Here is a 17408-nt window from a genome sequence, read left to right on the forward strand (position 1 = left end):
TGGGGGAGATTAAGCGCCTTGGATCGAAGAGGAGATGCAGGGTTGGCGTCTGGGCTGGAAAAGAGAAAGAACTTCGTAACTTCGTAACTTCGGAACTTCGGAACTTCGGAACTTCGGAACTTTGTAACTTTGTAACTTCGTCACTTGGTCACTTGGTCACTTGGTCACTTGGTCACTTGGTCACTTGGTCCTTGGTCCTAAGCCGCCTTGCCTTAGGGACTTAGGCAGCTGTCCAGAATAGTAAGAGTGGCCACTAAGGGCCTGTTCCTGAGAAAAGGTAGATGGGTACTGGAGTGGAAAACAAGGGAGTGTTTTAACACTTAGCGTTTTAAAAATGGAGGCGTTGGGCCCCGGGTCTGTCTCGCGCTGTCCCGCAGGTGGATTGTGGTCCTTGAGCAGCCCGTCCCGACACACACACACACACACACACACACACACACACACACACACACACACACACACACACAAGCACGGCAAGCTTCAGGGGGGGTAAACCGGTCAGCCCAGGAGTGAAGTGGGGGGTGGGCGGCGGTAGGTAAGGGGGTCGTTTCCCAAGCTGGCTGGCTTGCAGAGGGGATTGCGTTTATCCTGTAAAGCGCACGTCCGATCCGATCTCCAGGCGGGAGCAGGCGGGTGGGAGCCCTTTTAGCTCAGAAGCCCGGTTGTCTCTCCCCTCTCCCTGGTCGTCTCTGCCCCCCAGCGTTTCACGCGCTGCGAGGCTCAGCGGGTGACTTCAGCACTGGGGCATCCTGTTTCGCATCAGCGCCGCCTGAGCTGCTGTCCAGATCCTTTCCATATTTCCTACTGAGACACAGAGCAAGATCACGTTTAATAAGATGTGAAACTGCAGTTAGGAAAGTTGACACAGACTGCCAGCCTTTTGCAGAGCTGCTTATGTATATACAAGGTTTTATATTTATATAAAACATTTTTTTTCTTGTTTTAATTGTGAGCAACACACTTTTATATATATATTGAAGTCATTTAGGGTTTTTCCTTTTTTATTTGATGAGTTACAGTACATCTGCCATGCTTTGCCAGAGATAGAGATAAATATTGGACTATTCCAGTGGTGTCAAACTCATATGCTATAGTGGAACAGGTTTGATTTAATTGTAGTTAAACAGGCTATACTGTATATAGTAAACCATAAAATATCTAAATTCCAGGGACAACCATCACATAATATTACTTTTTTTTACCTTTAAAATGCAATTAGCAGTCACTGTGTCTTCACTAGATGGTTACTCTCTGAGGAAGGGATGTTTTAGCATTATTAACCATAATTAAAACATCAAAGTCTTGATAATTGTACCCTAGGTAAATCTCTGTTCTATTTAAAAGAATAGTATCATGATATTGTTCTACAACTATAGGAATGCTCAACTTACAATTTTTTTTTGCTTTTTGCTAAAGAACACATTTATTTTAATACCTGTGTTGCAAAATGCAAAGCCATTTTCACCATGATGACGGCATCTCATTTGAGATTTTGTTTACCTAGTAAGTTTTAGCTTTGAATATCCTCCTTTTAGCATCGAATATCCTCCAGCTTTTTTAACAGAAAAACTTATTGCTGATGGTTTTGTTTTACAAAAGGAAAAAAATAAGGAAGACTTTCTTCCTGGCTGTAAAACGTGAAGTGATAAAAAGACAGGTGCTCAGAAACCATTTGCAAAGCTATGCTGTGAATATGTACAACAGTTTAGAATTTTTGCACATTTTATTTGTACTACAGTACTATGTGCAAATGACAGTATCTTGCACATGCTATAGTGCTCTTAGTTTGACATTTCAGTATCTTAGAGTAGAAATGAGTAATACTGCAACATATTGTATATCATGTATATCGCTGGAACAAATCAAAAGCTTTTACATTTAAATTCAATTTGCATTATACTTTCCTTATGTGAAATTTCACATCGCAGACGTTTTTTGAGGAATGAATTATGAGAGCCGAGAGGAGGGTGTATATCGGTTGGTAAACAGCCGGATTGAAATGCAGTCCTGAGCGGACTCTGAGATTCATGATTAGCATCACCAGTAAATTCTGAGTGAGTGACAGACACTGTCAGTACCATTGATGATAAGTGAGCAGCAGCTAGCCTTGTTTAGTGCATTTAGTAGAATTTTAGTGTTTTTTACTAAGGCAAAGAATCGACAAAAGACATGGTTAAAGGGATGTTATGTGGCATAAAATGCAGAACACTATCCGGCTGCTATCTGCAATCTAAAAACAAAAAATCACTTCTACAACTATGGCTGTTTCTCTTTGGAGAGCAGCTACCTGTTGCATACAAATCCAGCAAGATGGCTTACCATTCACTCCCATGAAGAAATATTAATTTCCCACTTTTCTAGAACCACACCACCATTTTTTTTCTTTAACAACATCATTGTAAAGCCCTTATTATAGTGTTCAGGAATTTTCTTTTGACATGATAAAGCACACGAGGTACAGTTTGAGTGAGACCAGTGGTGGTTCAGTTGCTTGGAGGTTTGGAATTTTCCTTTCTTTGGGGTTTTGAAGGAAGTGAGTTTACAGACTTGAGTGCAAAGACACGCGATGTCACACTAGATTTGTGACATCACCAAAGGGGAGCGCTGTGATTGGATAGAGTTAGAGAACAGGGAGCGCGTGTTTGCGAGACTGGGACAGTATCATCACTAAGGGCTCCTGCTTCATGTGTGGATTATGTGTGCTCAGACTAGAATTGATGGCTCTGATCTCATCTGTCACACATTTCGGACAAAAGGTTTACCCCGTGGGTCGTATACTGTATACTGCGTAGCACTGTGTATCATGTACTTTAGATGCAAAACACAATTAATGTGTATTGTTTTCTTTGCTTTTTCATTTACTTTTAAATTAAAAACATTAACATCATGAAGGTGATAAAGGAGATGATACATGCAATATGCAGCCAAATAAAAGAACCAAGACTAACTGTGATTCTGATTCATCTATTTAATTCCTGTAAAATTGGCTTTTGGTATAACAACTAACAATCCGCTAGTAATTACTGTACATCCATTTCCTCCATTTGGATGCATCAACAAACTTTAAAATAGCTGTACGTAGGTTTTCTTCCCCCCAGAATTCCTATCATTATACTTAGCTTCACGTAAGTATTGCTTAGCTTTTTATGTTACATTTTGGAAAAGGAAATGGGCTTTAGAAATCTGAGCTTCGTCATCTGTAAGATGTATGTTTTTTTTTGCTAGTGAGCTTTATTGCCACATATCCTTTCTGTCCACGGGGAAATAAAATTTTCGTAGCTGGGTTCATATTTTATATTACAAGGCACACCCACTGCTCTTTCAAGGTGCACTTTTATAGACTCCTGGCTTGAGTTTCCATCAGCACTGTAAGCGGTCTCACAGGCCAAACGGTGAGTGTGTACGACTGTAATATTAGTCTGCCATGTGTGTTCTGAGGCCAACCTCTAGGTGTGTCAGATATGTTTGCACACATTTCAGATCTCTCGGTACCATGGTGTTAATGACGTATTGCTGTTACACAGTGGTATACACTGCATCTATATTTTGGATGGTATTGTGATTTGCGTATTACACTGTGGCTGGACTGTGGATGACCAAGAGCCACATTCTCTGGTCTTTGCAGAAGATAACTACTTCAAAGTAAGCTCAGGGTTACCCTGCATCCAAGGAGGTTAAGCTTTGCTGACGTGCTGCAGAATTTAGAATAATTCTTACAGTCTACTTGTGGCCCAGCCTTTTGGTCCCCTCAGTATCACAGTTACGATATCTGTTTGAATCTGTTAAGGTCTACAATGTACTGTAAAAGGTGTAGTTTGAAGTCAGGAGATTTCTGTGTGAGAGTTCCTAAAAGGCTCTTTCTTCTGAGGGGAAAGATTATTCATCTTGGAGCAATTTTGCTTTAGAAACAAATAAATCTCTGTGTGAGTGTGATGGGACTGTTGATCTGCTTTTGCTGTCACAGAGTGGAGAGAGAAAATGGGCCTGATTTACAGAAAGTCCTATGATTTATTTAGAGCCAGCAACAGATGATAGCTGCTTTTGGCTGAGCACGAAGTCGTTTTTTAACATGGTTTCCAGCATTTTCTTTATCTTTTCGTCTCCTTGTTCATACAGTAGGCTTCATATTGTCTAAAATTCCTTATTTTTTATTTATTTATGCTCTAAAACTGTCCTGCTGCAAGGTAGATTGAGTCTGTTACACGTTTTAGCAGAGGAGCCTGTGCAGTGAGTCTTTATACAGTATAGAGACTATGTGATACAGTTAAGGAGCTGCTGTGAGAACAGTTTCATTCTTTGGGTACATAAAGGTCCTTCACTCACATCACAGTAAAATACTGTACAAATGGGTAAAAATGCTAGAGCATGAAAGCATGAGAAAAATAAATTATTAGTAATACCAAATACTAGACGGATTAAATTCTTATTAATTTTCTCTGTGGTTTGCAAGAGAGTTGACAAAGGCAGAAATGAAAATAGCTGAAGTCCCACTCATTTTTGACAGATTTCTAGCCTCAGTATAAAATGTTTCATTCTTTTTCTTTTGTAAAAGTTCCGAAGATCTAACTATACGACTGAAAGTTTCAAGCTTAAGGTTAAAGCTAATGAATCAGGTGAAGCTGTCAGTCAGAATGTGAAGCATCAACCTACAGTAGGAGTTTAGAAGAATCTTTGTTGCAGGAAGCAAATCCTCTACTAGAGGAGTGAGAACAGACAGCGTGTTGATTCTGTTAACTAGGGCACCAGAGGTTTGTGCAATCCGGACATACTGTAAGGGAACTAGTTCTATATAATAGATATTAAACCAAAAGAGCAGAACCTGGAAGAAATTCTTTAGCATAATTCATACCAACTCTGGCTTTTTATTCCGAGACAGTTTGCTGAAACATGTTCATTCTGTTAAGATACAGCTGAAACGAATATGTTGTGCGAGTCATGGGTTGGTCCCAATTTTTTTTGTCCCGATAGTTGTCCCTGCTTTAACTTAATTTTCAATGGAATCTGAGCATAGCTATAAGTTAAAACAATGAAGTCTTGGTACATTTATTTATTTTTTCTCTGTCTTTACTATGTCAAAGCAAATGAGCATCACTTGTTGGGTTACCATGGTAAGAATTGCGTTTCTAGAATAGAAGAGATTTATATGGGTGGAGGACGGGCAGCTCTGGACTCCTCGTCTGATGAGTGTGTAACACTAGATTATTCTCATCCAAAGTGATGTCTCTTCTACAAACACTAACATTTTAAAAGAGCAGGCGCGGAAGCAGAATTGTTTTATCTTTAGGATGGAAAGGTTGATTGAAAGGGTTTGATGTGTAAGGCGGATGAGTCAAGAAAAAATAAGCAATTTATTTTCCTGATTTGAATTAGAAATGAAGAAACCGCATCTGTGTCCAGCTGTCTCAATTGCCTCTAAATATACAGTACTATGTACAGTACCAGCCTTCTTCTGAATGTTGTTCTGTGTCCAGGATCGTCCCTGAGATGTTACAACAAGATGGTAAAATAAAGACTTGAATTACACTCAAGATACATTTAAGACCAGGCAAAATGACATTTGTAACAAATACAGATTGTAGTGAACAAATACCCCTGAGGTACAGCAGTGTTTGTGTGAATTTGCTTTCATGTATGCCTTAATATTTTGTGTCCCTCTCTGGTGACTGGTGTAGAGTTTGACATCCTTAACATGAAGTCACAAGTGAGAATGGAATGAGGGGGTGTTCGTTCTTGAGATTTTTCTAAAAGAAAAAAGGCTAAAAGAAAAAAAAGAAATGAGCTTTGACTGAAAAATGAAAACAGCATTTATTATTGCTGAAAAATAACATCTCGAGTGCGGGATGACATCTCCAAGCATTCCACACAGGTTAGGCCTGCATTATTTGTTTGGTTTGTGCTTTGAGCCACTTTGATGTAATCGCACAGGAGCTGAGTGTTGGTACATAAAAGCACCAGTACACAGAAGGAGCATGCAGGCACAGGGGATGTCATCTTTGAACGCCCTTTCAAGTCAGAAGTTGCCTTGAAGTGGTAATCTGTATCTTTTCTTTCCTAATCTGATGGAGATTCCTCTCTTATGGTATTTTTGGCCTTGCAAATTGCTTTGACAGGTAACAAGCAAATACAATTTAGCTGCATCATTCAAACCAGCCACTTGTTTCTGGGTGGAACAGCAGTCAAGTTATGACTGAGACTGTTCTTTGCTTTTATTAAAATTGGTGGAGCTCTTTCTTTTGTCTTTTAACTCTGCTTTTGTAGCTAAAAAAAGCAGCAATATTTTTCTTAGCTGCTCTAATGTTACATACAGCGGACTTCCTTCTTTTCTTCCCCCTTGATAAAAACAGCAGAAGTCTGAAACTAATTAGACGATGTAATGCTATACTCTTCTTTCCTCTTTTTTTATCTGGATCTTATTTTTCACTTTGCGAATATAGTTGTGTTTTAGTACAACCTTGTTTCCTTGCGTTAATTCCCTTTCCAGGGGATGGTTTAAAGTCCAAGACAAAATTGCTTGCTTTCCTGTCTAAACTATAGAGAATCAGGCAAATGGAGAGCATTAAAAGCCATATCTACATGTCTGTATTAAGGCTGAATAAAAATAAAGCAGAATTGAAAAATAATAAATGGTTATACTGTATAAATAATACTAAGATATATTCGTACATTGCAAGAAACAGGCACCGTCTAGTTTGTTTTTTTTGGATAATTTGTTGAAGTTATGCAAGGTTTGCAAGTAATTAAGAGTTCACAACAGTATCAGGCTTCATTGACAAGCATGTCAATCTGTGCAGACAAATCATCCGTGCGATAAATGCATGTAATCATGTTGCACGATTATGTGTTTCTGATGTGGATAAAATGTTGCAAAGCAGTTTTCCTGAGAGGATGCAAACGTTTTTTTCCACAACTATCCGTGTAAAAAAATATTTTCTTTTTTTCCCCCCCTTTGCATACCTAATTTGCTTTTTCTCACTGATCTCATTAGGTGGGCGAAAAGCCCAGAATTCACATGACACCAGTACGTGATTGTGGTATGCTTGAATCTCCTCTGCAAAGCTCTTTTTTCCTGAAGGAGAGACTATAAATTAGTTGATGTAAACAGTGCAAGGGTATTTTCTTCCCTGTGAATAACAGAGCAGGATGATGTACTGTGTGTTTTAGAATACTTTCCAAAATTAACATTCTAGCACTGAAAGTATTTCGTGAATGTTATACTTACGGTATAAGAAATGTTGTCTTTTAAAAAAATAATCAGTTTAATTAATTGGTGTCTGTGTTCAGTTTACTTACTTTGCATAATAACTCCAGTTATAAAAAATTTAAAAATTACAGCCTATTGTAGAACCAAAATGAAAAGCAAAAAAAAAATTAGAGAGTTTATCTAACAGTGTGAAATCTTAACACTAAAGTGATCTTAGTTATTTGATTTAATATTTCTACAGTTATTGTAAGTTTTTTATAGAATGCATATATACTGTAAGTAAGCAAAGGTGTCTTGTGGTGTTGATTAGAATACCATCATAATCCTTCATACAAAATATTCTGAAACTTATATAATAATAATAGCTTTAATAGCGTTATAATACTGTAGCTTTAAGTGAAATGTTGAATTAAAGTAAAGCAAGAGATTCTGCTAAGGCTGGTGGCACTAACTATAATTATAAAAATTTATTATCTATTTTCATAATTAACACTGTTTATCTTAAGCCATAATTTAGATGTACTGAGAAGCATTGAAATGTGAAAAAAAGGTGGAACCAACTGAATTCGTTGCTTTTTTAAATGCCTCTCATTATATGACTGATTTTGATCATGGGACCATTTCTCTGTTCAGATCTGTATATTTCACTTTATATGTCAGTGTTTGTGTGCCAGCCTTTGTGGACAGTTTTACACATTAAGGCATCATAAACTTATCAGTTGCTCAGGTCTTTAAGGAGGTAGGAAAGTGAGAAATATTTTCAATGTCATCTATGAGAAACCGCAGCACCCTCACACATGTACAGTCTACTTTATTGATGGAATAATTAAGACATTGAGCGGCGTTCAAAGGTATCGTAACAATTCAGATAAAGTATTTTGGGAATCCAGGCACTGGCTGTCTTTTCATAGCGATGAAGAAAGTCTTTTGAAATTATATTTGTATTTATATGATCTCTTGTCCAAAATATGAAGCTGTTTGTGGGAAAAAAATGGCCGTATCGAAGTAGATGAGCAAAGTTCAGAGACGGATGGCAGAATACTATACAGTTGCTTCTGTTTAGAGCTCGGCTTTTCCAATATAGCTGTACCGGTTATACTCTTTACTTTTCCGACGACTCCACAGGGCATCCCAGATACGAACAGGCCTTGTAGGAAGCGATAAATCTTGCTTAATTCGTTGTTTGTCAATTCATCACGTTTTTTTTTGGGGCCTTTTGAGCAAAAATAAACAAGAAGGGAGGAAATGAACTTAAAAGCAGTATGTGACTAGTTTCTTTGATATTGCGAGATGGTGAGTATTCTGTGGCTCCTCGGGGTTGAGCAGTGTTAAAATTGTTTAGAGAATGCTGGCGGACCTCTTCCTGGAATAGGTTTTTCTCATGTCTGAGGGATGAGTCCTTGTAACTCCCTGCAGTGCAACTTGAAAACGCATCTTTGAGCAGCTGAGTTCTACGTGAGCTGCAGCCAGTCACCATTCAGTGTCCTTGAGACAAAAACACAGCTTAGGCTAAGTCCGGTAGGTCCTGTTTGGCTGTATTTTAGTTTCATGTGTTAAAGTAGAGGTGGTACGGTTGTGTAGCTCTACGGAGAATGGAGAACGCTGACTAAGCTCACAGCCATCACGAACAATGCCTCTCATCCGCTATATGGGACTGTTATTAGGCAGCGGAGCACTTTTAGCAACTGACTGCTCCAGCTACGGTGCTCAAGGGAACGTTTCCGCAGGTCTTTCCTCCCGGCGGCTGTCAGGGTGTATAACGCTGCCCTAGGCCCTTCATCTGCTCGTCTTTGGACAGCATGTTTACTCCATTGTACTTTTTGAACACTCAATCTGTATAAACCTATGCGCATTTTGCACATATTTTATTGTTTTGCAGTGCCTATGAGCATATTTTGCACACACCTAACTCTGTATATTTATTTTATATTGCTGTACTTATTTTAATTTTTCGTCTATTCTGATGTCTGTTTTTGCTTGTCTTGGGCTGGGCTGCTGTAACACCTCAATTTCCCTTGGGGATCAATAAAGTCTATCTAACTAGCTATCTAACTATCTAACTAGCTCTGCTGCCTTACTGCTCTAACTCCAGAGTGGGGTGCTTTCTGTGTGGAGTTTGCGTGCGCTCCCACGTGCTGAGTGGGTGAATTAGTGTCTCTAAATTATCCGTGTGTCTCTTCCCTGCAACACCTTATTCTCATCTGAGGTGTATTCTCACCTCTCGTCCTGTGCTTGCTTCCACGACAGGCTCCTGGTGGCTGAAACAGTTTCCAATGTTAAATACGTAGGTCAGATTTATGGATAGGTGCAATACAAATAAAAGAATGCTGTATAAGCTTGTTTTTCTGTACTTATTTTTTGAATTTTTCAAAAATGCATGATTTTGTGTAGCCAGGCATCTGTTTTCTAAGATCTTTACCTTTGATCATTTGTTGTTTTTTTTTGCTCTGTAGTTTGAATATACAGTACATATACTCATTCGGTTACTAAAGTAAACAAACAGTAGCTGTGTTTTTAATTTTTAATTAAATTTATTAATGTTGCCAAAATGAAAAACCAGTAAATAAATCAATGCAATGTCCCCGAATTAACAAAATAACACAATAGCTACAGTTTTGATTAACTCATTTGTTTTTTCTTTCATTAGAAGAAGCATTCTCGAACAAACACCAGAGTTTGGAAGTGGAGAAGGAGTCGTTAACAGAGCAACAGAAAGAATATACTGGCAAAAGGTAGATCTAAACTTGGAATTGTGTAATCATGACTATTAAATGTAATTGCTATTTGTGAAAAATAAACATGTTTAATGGGAGGTCCTAAAATATTATTATATTTGACATATCTAATATATGGTGTATATTATGTTCTGTGTCTGAAGCAAAAAAGGTCATGTCCAACCTATTGTAAATTAAAGGGCATGCTAACAGGTATAGTATAGCATATACAGTATTTAGGTTTTTACATTATGCACTTCCATTGCAAATTACTATTCCACTTTTCCATAGCGTAGCGAGGATTAATCAGTTTTTAAACTTAGTAAGACATTTTCTAATTGCATCTGCAGTATATTGTACATCTGTTAAAAGTTGATATTCAAAAAATATTTTTCTATAGGTTGTTGCATTACAAAATACGGAATTATGCTATAATTATCCCAAATTATGTAACTCAGATACGGCCAGCCAAAGCCTTTTCTTTCAGTTTTTGTGTTTTTAGATGCAGTGCATGTAATTATTTACATTTCGGTGGCCTATTATATTCCACCAGCTAGTCACTGAAAGATTTGTCTCACAAAAATGGGTTATATGTTGAGTTGCAAAACAGACCATGGGTGTTTTGCATTATAAATGAACCACAGGTAATATGATGCCTGAGATTTAAATAAATATTTCCAGTAAGAAGAGTAATTCAAACAATCATTGCAGCCAATGAAATTCCATCGACAAAGTTCTGTAAAGCAAATGACTGAGAGAGGAGTCACATGAACCACAGGCATTGGAGGATTCTGGGACACATCTGAAACTCATAGCATGAGCATAATCACATCAGCACTTTCATTTGCCATTGGAAAAAAACAGCAATTTCCATACTTTTTATTTTTAAATAGATTTTTTTATCTATTTAAAATAATTGCTTTTCTTGTGCAGATGCTTAAAGTATTTGCTTTCATGTTCTTTCTTTTACTTTTCATCCGTATTAAATAAAAAAAGGTGGAATGGTTAACATGGAATGACAGAAAGCAAACTATCCAAGGCATTTTCTCACATTTAAGTTAGGTCCTTGTTCCAAAATGTTGTTTTTTTTTCTCTTCATGCAGTACAGAATAATTGCTGTCCATTGTTTTGGGGTGAAGCAGACTGCTTTTGGAGCCTGCAACAATTTGGATGTTGTTCTAAGATTCAGAGGAAATCATTAACAGCACTTTAAAGCCAGAGGCACATTTATCTAATATGTTTAAATACCTCTTCTCTCCTCATGTGGCCCCATAGAATTATCTTGTCATGATGCAGGAAATGTGCTGACTGTAAGACCATCCACTGTCTGTGTTCTTTTTGGAATCTAGAGAGCTGTTCCTAAAGACCAACGCACATCTCACCCTGCGCTGTCGACAGCTCCTGTCAGAACTCTCCTACATATATCCCATAGATGTGGTGAGTAGGGTGAATTTGACTTTTCTTAAGATGCCTCCTGTATGGAAAAATGTAATAAGCAAGATTAAATAACTTAAGTTTTGTATGCTACAGATCAGGGGTCACTGACCCTGGTCCTTGCCCTAATCTATTTATTCTTGTTAGTCACCTGTTTAAAGATTAGGAAAACCTGTTTAAGCACACGATCAATTAATGTTTCAGTGAATGGAGCACTGATACTTGATGGCTGAAGTGTAGTCTTGTTCCACGTGATCTCTTAATTACTTAATTAAACACACACAACCTGTTTAATTGATTAGTTAAATTGTTTCCGGCCTTTAGAAATCGATGATCTAAAGACAGCCTATAACACCTCTGGACTGGAGCTCTCCAGGAGCAGATTTTGAGATCCTTGCTCTACACTGTGCACTGTAAACAGTTTGGACCTTGTATAGGAGAGAACCTGTCTATCCATTTCCAGTCTGCTTTCCCTGGTGATGGTGATTAGAGAGGGTATGTAGGGATACTCAGAACAGACACATTCTCTTCTTTCTGCGCATGAGTAGAATGAAAAAATTGTGAGCAGCGAGTTGATGAAGTTAATGAATTTTGAGCACTTTGTCACTAACACATTACGAGCATATGTTATTTTTTTTTCCAAATTGAAAGTGCCATTTGCGCTAACACACATTATACAATTCACAGAACAATCAAACGGATTATGTAATCTGTGGAGTGAAGCTGCCGAATTCAGAGGATTTTCAAGGTAAGCGCGGTTTAGACCGCTGAGTTAACCACTTAATTAATAGCATCTGGTTCTGCAGACCTGACAGTGCAGCCCGCAGGACAGCATCAGACCTTAACTGCCTGTTTCCAGCAGACCCTGCCAGTCAGCCTTAGCAGGACTCAAAAGAACTACTGAACATTAAACCTTCACGCTTTTTTAAAAAACTTTATCTGCAGTTTCACTTGCAAGTCAAGGCAGGTTTGTGCCCGGTAAGATGGGATACAGAAGATTGATTATTGAATTATTGTCAATACCCAGGAAGCGCCACTGGATTAACCTTGTGATCAGGAACCAAAGGGCAGCTGAGAATCGTGCACTACATCCAAACATTTTAGTGCTGAATTGATGGATTTTGCTCTTTTGTTTTATGCATATTGTTTAATACCTTTCGACACTTTCAAAAATGCAGAGCATAGTTTTTATGGTTGCTTTTCTGGGGGTGCAAGGTATTTGTGTTTTTAAATTTTGTATTCTTTTTTTTTTTCAGAAGAATGAGCACTATTGACAAATTTAGCACCCAGATAAAGTCAACTGATAATATATATTTCATTAAGTTGTGGGTGTTGGACACATTTCACCAGTCTAGCCCATTTCATTCTCACCATGCTTTATTCATTCCGAGACATCATTTTGCGTCGTCATTGTTTTCATTTAAATGAAATCCAGTTCCCCATTACCCCCCTGCCGGTTGTCATAAGTTTGGAAAAAGTCTAACGTTTGCCTTCTCGGGTTCTGCAAACAGAAGCTGTAGAAATCGCAGTCAACTGCAGAGCGCCCACTGACACACCACTTTAAACACAATAAATTATGGATTCAAGCCGCTCCACGTTTTTTTTTTAATTTTTGAAGCATGAAAAAACGAGTGGCCCAAGTGTCCACCCTCTTTATTTAACAGTGTGATTCCTGTATCGGAACCAGAAGGAGCGTGCATTTGAGTGTAGTCCTGTTGAATAAGGACATGGTACGCTCCTATAATGGTTGTATAGTGCTCTCCTCTGATACTGATATTGCCAATCCTGTAAACGCCAGTGTGGTGGGTAAGGGGGGGCTCATCTGAAACACTAGCGGATGAGGCAGCTGCAGGGTGGGTATATTAAATGGTCTGGAAATAACAGAGTCATTATGCAGAAAAGCATCCCCGATCTCCAGCGCCTCCCCTCCCGGGTAGCTCTTAACCCCCTCCTTAATGAAAGCTGGCTAATGGCTTCAGAAATCCTCTGAATGATTCAGGAATTTAGAAATTGCTTCCTGCCCGTTTCAAGGGGTGAGCCTGTAATTTCTACCCGGCTGCTTGGGAGGACAGGCGGGGTGAAGGCAGGGAAGGCCAGCTTGGCGCTTGGGATCGGGCGGGCTGGCCAGTGCCGCACACACAGATGGGAAAACCTCTCAGGGACCTCTTCCGATCTATATATATATAAAAAAAAACCCCAGGTTAAAACAACAGGTTTAAAACCTACATTTTTACGGGCGGTAATAGACATGCCACTTGCTTGAACTCGATCCGCATGCAATAGCAGTAATGCTTCCCGAGAGAGGGCTCGGAGAAGGCCGGGAGAGGGGGAGAGGTCAAGTTCAGTACGGCGAGCTCTCTCCAACGGTCACTGTGTGAAATTGCCAGGATAATCGGGCCGGTCCCCTGCAAAGGGCTGATTTTACATAAGCATCTGTACCATAGAAGTCCTTTTGTTCTTTTCTGTAGCATCTGTATATGTGGACGTAAACTGAGTATATGCAAGTAAATACATCTGCACACAAAGATATATATATATATGTGGATATATAGATATATGTGTTTGTGCATTTGTATTTTTTATCTATGTGCTTCCTATGGGATGAATTATTAGTTTACATTTGGAAAGTGTTATTCATCTCATTTCCTGCATGTCACACTCGTGTGTCTTGTGGAAAATCAGATTTCACTTGCCGGAGCAGACAAGCGTGACTTCAAAGAGCCAAGCAGTAATGAGAGCCAGGTTTATCTGCGGGGCTGAGCCTCCGTTACCTAGCCCTGCCAAGCCCCCCGTCCCGTGCGCTTGTCGTTTATTCTAGTTGCCGCCCGGGCTCTGGGACTGGGGGGGGGGGAGGCGAGGTGTGGCGGTGCGGCCCGAGAGCCCTGACACGAGAACTCGGCGTTTTGTGTTGCAGCCGCCGGGGCCTATTCCTACAAGGATGCCTGTGGCTGTTGGGGGCACAAAACCGTATTTGCGCTAAGATGTAGTGAGTAACGTCAGCATGCGTTGTGCCTGGAGTGTGAGGGGGGTCGGCAGAGCCCGCTCCGAGCAGGGGCCGGCTCCCGTTTGCGAGAGAGACGCGCCCCGCGGCCCGGCCGTCCGCCCTTCCCTCATCGCGGAGGAAGCGCGTGTCACTGTGCTCTCCAGCTCAGTCCGGCCTCCGCGGAGAGAGCCGGGCAGGCTGCTTGCATGTAACGGGTTCCAGATCGCGTTCAAATGAAACGAATGGCTAAGGTTTGGATTGGGTGCAGATGGGATGTGGCCACTGGAAAGGTGTCAAATGCAATTCAAATAAGATAAGGATATAGCCGCTCCTTGAAAAACTGAATATGCGGGAATGTAGTGGGCTTGTTTAAAAAGCCTGGAGATGTGTTCATTTCCTTTCAGGAAAGGGCTTATATACAGTCTGTTAAGTAATTTTATTTTCTGCGTTTCACAATACTAACAAACTGAATGGCAAGTGCAGTCATTTGTACGACCCATTCTTTGGAGGCTGACTGTTGTCTCTCCGATGACATTGTACGCAATCACCTCATGCAGGGCGTGAACACAAGAGTGTCGGCGTCACTGAATAAATGGAAGAGGTGATGAACCGCGCTGTGACCTCAGAGAAGGCAAACTGTTTCTGATTTCTTTCAAAGTCGATATTTGGTTTTAGTTTCTGATCACTGAGCATCGTCATGACGTTTTTTTTCCATCAGCAGAACATGTCACATCATGTTCATTCATCTGTTTCTGTGTGCCACACCTGCAACTGGCGTTATTAAGGTGCTGTCTCAAACTTTTTTTGAATCTCAGTGGGATTGTTGACATTGTTGTTTGATGAAACGAGCATGCAGATAATTAGTTCTGTATGGTATGTGATGTTTATTTTCCTTGTGCCAGAAAACCCTTGTGCATTGTTTTTAAAGCTGCAATTTAATGATATTTTAAAATGTACAAGCATATTTTTACAGGAACTCAAGATTATTTTTTTTAAAAAAGGTGGCCTCCTTGTTCTTCCCATTGAGGTTATTTTTAAAAAGGAAATCAAACTAACAAACATTTTTTAGTATCTTCTATAATATAGGTTTGCCATATCTACCAGATTTTCCAGATTCGAAACTATTAATGCTGAAAGTTCAGACATCTTTCATCAAGCTGAAGTACAGCCTCACTGGACATGTTCCTGCAGTGTGTTTAACATGAAACAAGTGTTCAGTACAAATAAAACTCACACATCCCAGTTGTTGTTTTTTATCTCTTCATGTGCAACAAAAATTTTGGAATTAAATTTAACTTTCAGCAATGTGGCCCTTTTCAAAAGTGAAGTATTGATATATGCTTTTAATTAGTAATTTTATTTCTCTCTCTGTTATGGGCTGTGAATTCTTGTTCCTAATGAACCAATGGAAAGGATCATTTGGGTCCGTGTTTATTAAGGCATGATACTGTATAATGCATTTTAGTGGAGAACAGTGCTCTCTAAGACTTTACATGTTATTAAGGCAAAGAAATAACTGTATAGTCCTGTAAATTAAAAAAAACAAAAATAAAAGTATTTTCCTAAAAAGGTACAGTATATATTCATGTGCTAAATATTTTAACCATATCTTTCATTTTTCAAGTCAGAATGGATCATTAAAAAATATTTTATTACTCTTGTTAAACAGCTTTATATTGGTATATTGTATATTGAACAGGTAGTACGACTTCTAGTGAGTCATTCATTTAAAAAATGAGAGTAAGGATGCTGCTTTCCATTTTATTTTATCCACTAGTAATTTTTTCAGCTGCCCTATAATCAGCGAGTTTCCTCTTGAGTTGAATCGGTTAATTAAAATGAATATCAGCCTCAAGCAGTAGCCTTCTTTTCAGTGAAACAGGGGAGTCAGAAATACAAAACCAAATGCGTGACTAAAATGTTTCTGCCAGAAGTAATGCATTTATTTTCATCGGAAAGAGACCAGTGTGTGAAAACTGAAAACACTAACCTTTAAGAGTTTTGCACGCTCTTAAAAGCTTGTTCTTTGGTACTTGGAAGCCTTCAGGGAAAAAAAAAATTTTGGTTGAACTTTTTAACAATTGAGCGTGGCATTAACAAAATGATTACTTTTATTTAACCTTGAGACGCAGTTTTTCATGGTTTGAAAAGAAAAGCCCGGACTCCTGAAAGGATGTCTGTTTTTGTGAAGTTGGAAGCATTAACAGCAAATTCTCCTCTTGTTGGTTTTGTTTTCCTGGTGCAGCAAAGGATGATGGGAGTGTGGCGGTTGCCCTGGGTTACACAGCACACCTGGTTCTGATGATCTCCTGCTTCCTGCAGATCCCTCTCAGGTATCCCGTAATCCACAAAGGTTCCCGCTCCTCCATCAAGGACACCATTACCGACAAGCTGAGCGAGAAGGAGAGAGAGTAAGAGCCTTGTCATGCCTTCCATTATTCATTAATGTTTTTTATTAATTTCTCTGAGCCAATACAGCAAAGCTGCCCTGTTCTGTCCACACTGTCAAGAGTGCGTAGTGTGAAAATCGAGGCCTGGACAGTTGCCTTCAGGCCTGCAGTTACAGGCCCTGCTCTCGGTGTGGGAGGTCTGAGCAGTTAATATTTCTCTCATCACCTTGCTCATCTTTCCTCTGCCTTGCCCTTTATCTTCCCATCTGTAAATTAATTCTTTATCCTTGATACTTCTGTCAGTGTGCATTATATATATTTGGCACACTCTCTAGACATTTCTTTACACCAGCTGCTATGAGGAGAGACCATAAAAAAGAATTATAGATTTGATTGTTGACTAACTGTCCTCAGTGAGTAATGCGTCTATGAAGCTTCTCTTTTTTCCATCCTGGACTACTTGTAATGTTGTCATTCTAAACTTCTGAAATATTGAAGATGTTTTGTTTTTCTCTTCTCGGGTGTTGGGCGGGGAGGTGCAATCCACGTTTTTTTGCAGACTTTTTTGTGCTCGCAGTTGTGAGCCACGGTTATCTGCTCATTTGGAATGGGTTATTTCACCTTCATGTTGTTCTTTATAGGGGACCAGAGTAATGCCTAGGTGTTCGAATTTATGTTCACGATAA

The 17408-nt window shown here is 39.3% G+C and overlaps 1 protein-coding gene and 1 long non-coding RNA gene across 4 annotated transcripts in view; one reads left to right on the forward strand and one right to left on the reverse strand.

Moving 5' to 3' along the window:
• uvrag (UV radiation resistance associated gene) overlaps positions 1-17408 on the forward strand; it is a 91391-nt gene that overhangs the window by 27243 nt on the left and 46740 nt on the right. For all 3 annotated transcript variants that reach the window (XM_088638874.1, XM_088638873.1, XM_088638871.1), the window contains exons 9-12: positions 9849-9933; positions 11265-11352; positions 12037-12097; positions 16578-16743. In XM_088638874.1, the coding sequence (XP_088495000.1) occupies positions 9849-9933; positions 11265-11352; positions 12037-12097; positions 16578-16743 (400 nt within the window). The remainder of the gene's footprint in view (positions 1-9848; positions 9934-11264; positions 11353-12036; positions 12098-16577; positions 16744-17408) is intronic.
• Positions 552-2774, reverse strand: LOC148658019 (uncharacterized). Its single transcript, XR_015940016.1, has 3 exons — positions 2320-2774; positions 1203-1251; positions 552-804 (listed from the first exon to the last, which is right to left on the reverse strand). It is a non-coding gene; the product is annotated as an uncharacterized LOC148658019 (long non-coding RNA).

This window comes from Lepisosteus platostomus, chromosome 7, assembly GCF_059453375.1.
Source record: "Lepisosteus platostomus isolate fLepPlt1 chromosome 7, fLepPlt1.hap1, whole genome shotgun sequence".
Classification (NCBI taxonomy): Eukaryota; Metazoa; Chordata; class Actinopteri; order Semionotiformes; family Lepisosteidae; genus Lepisosteus; species Lepisosteus platostomus.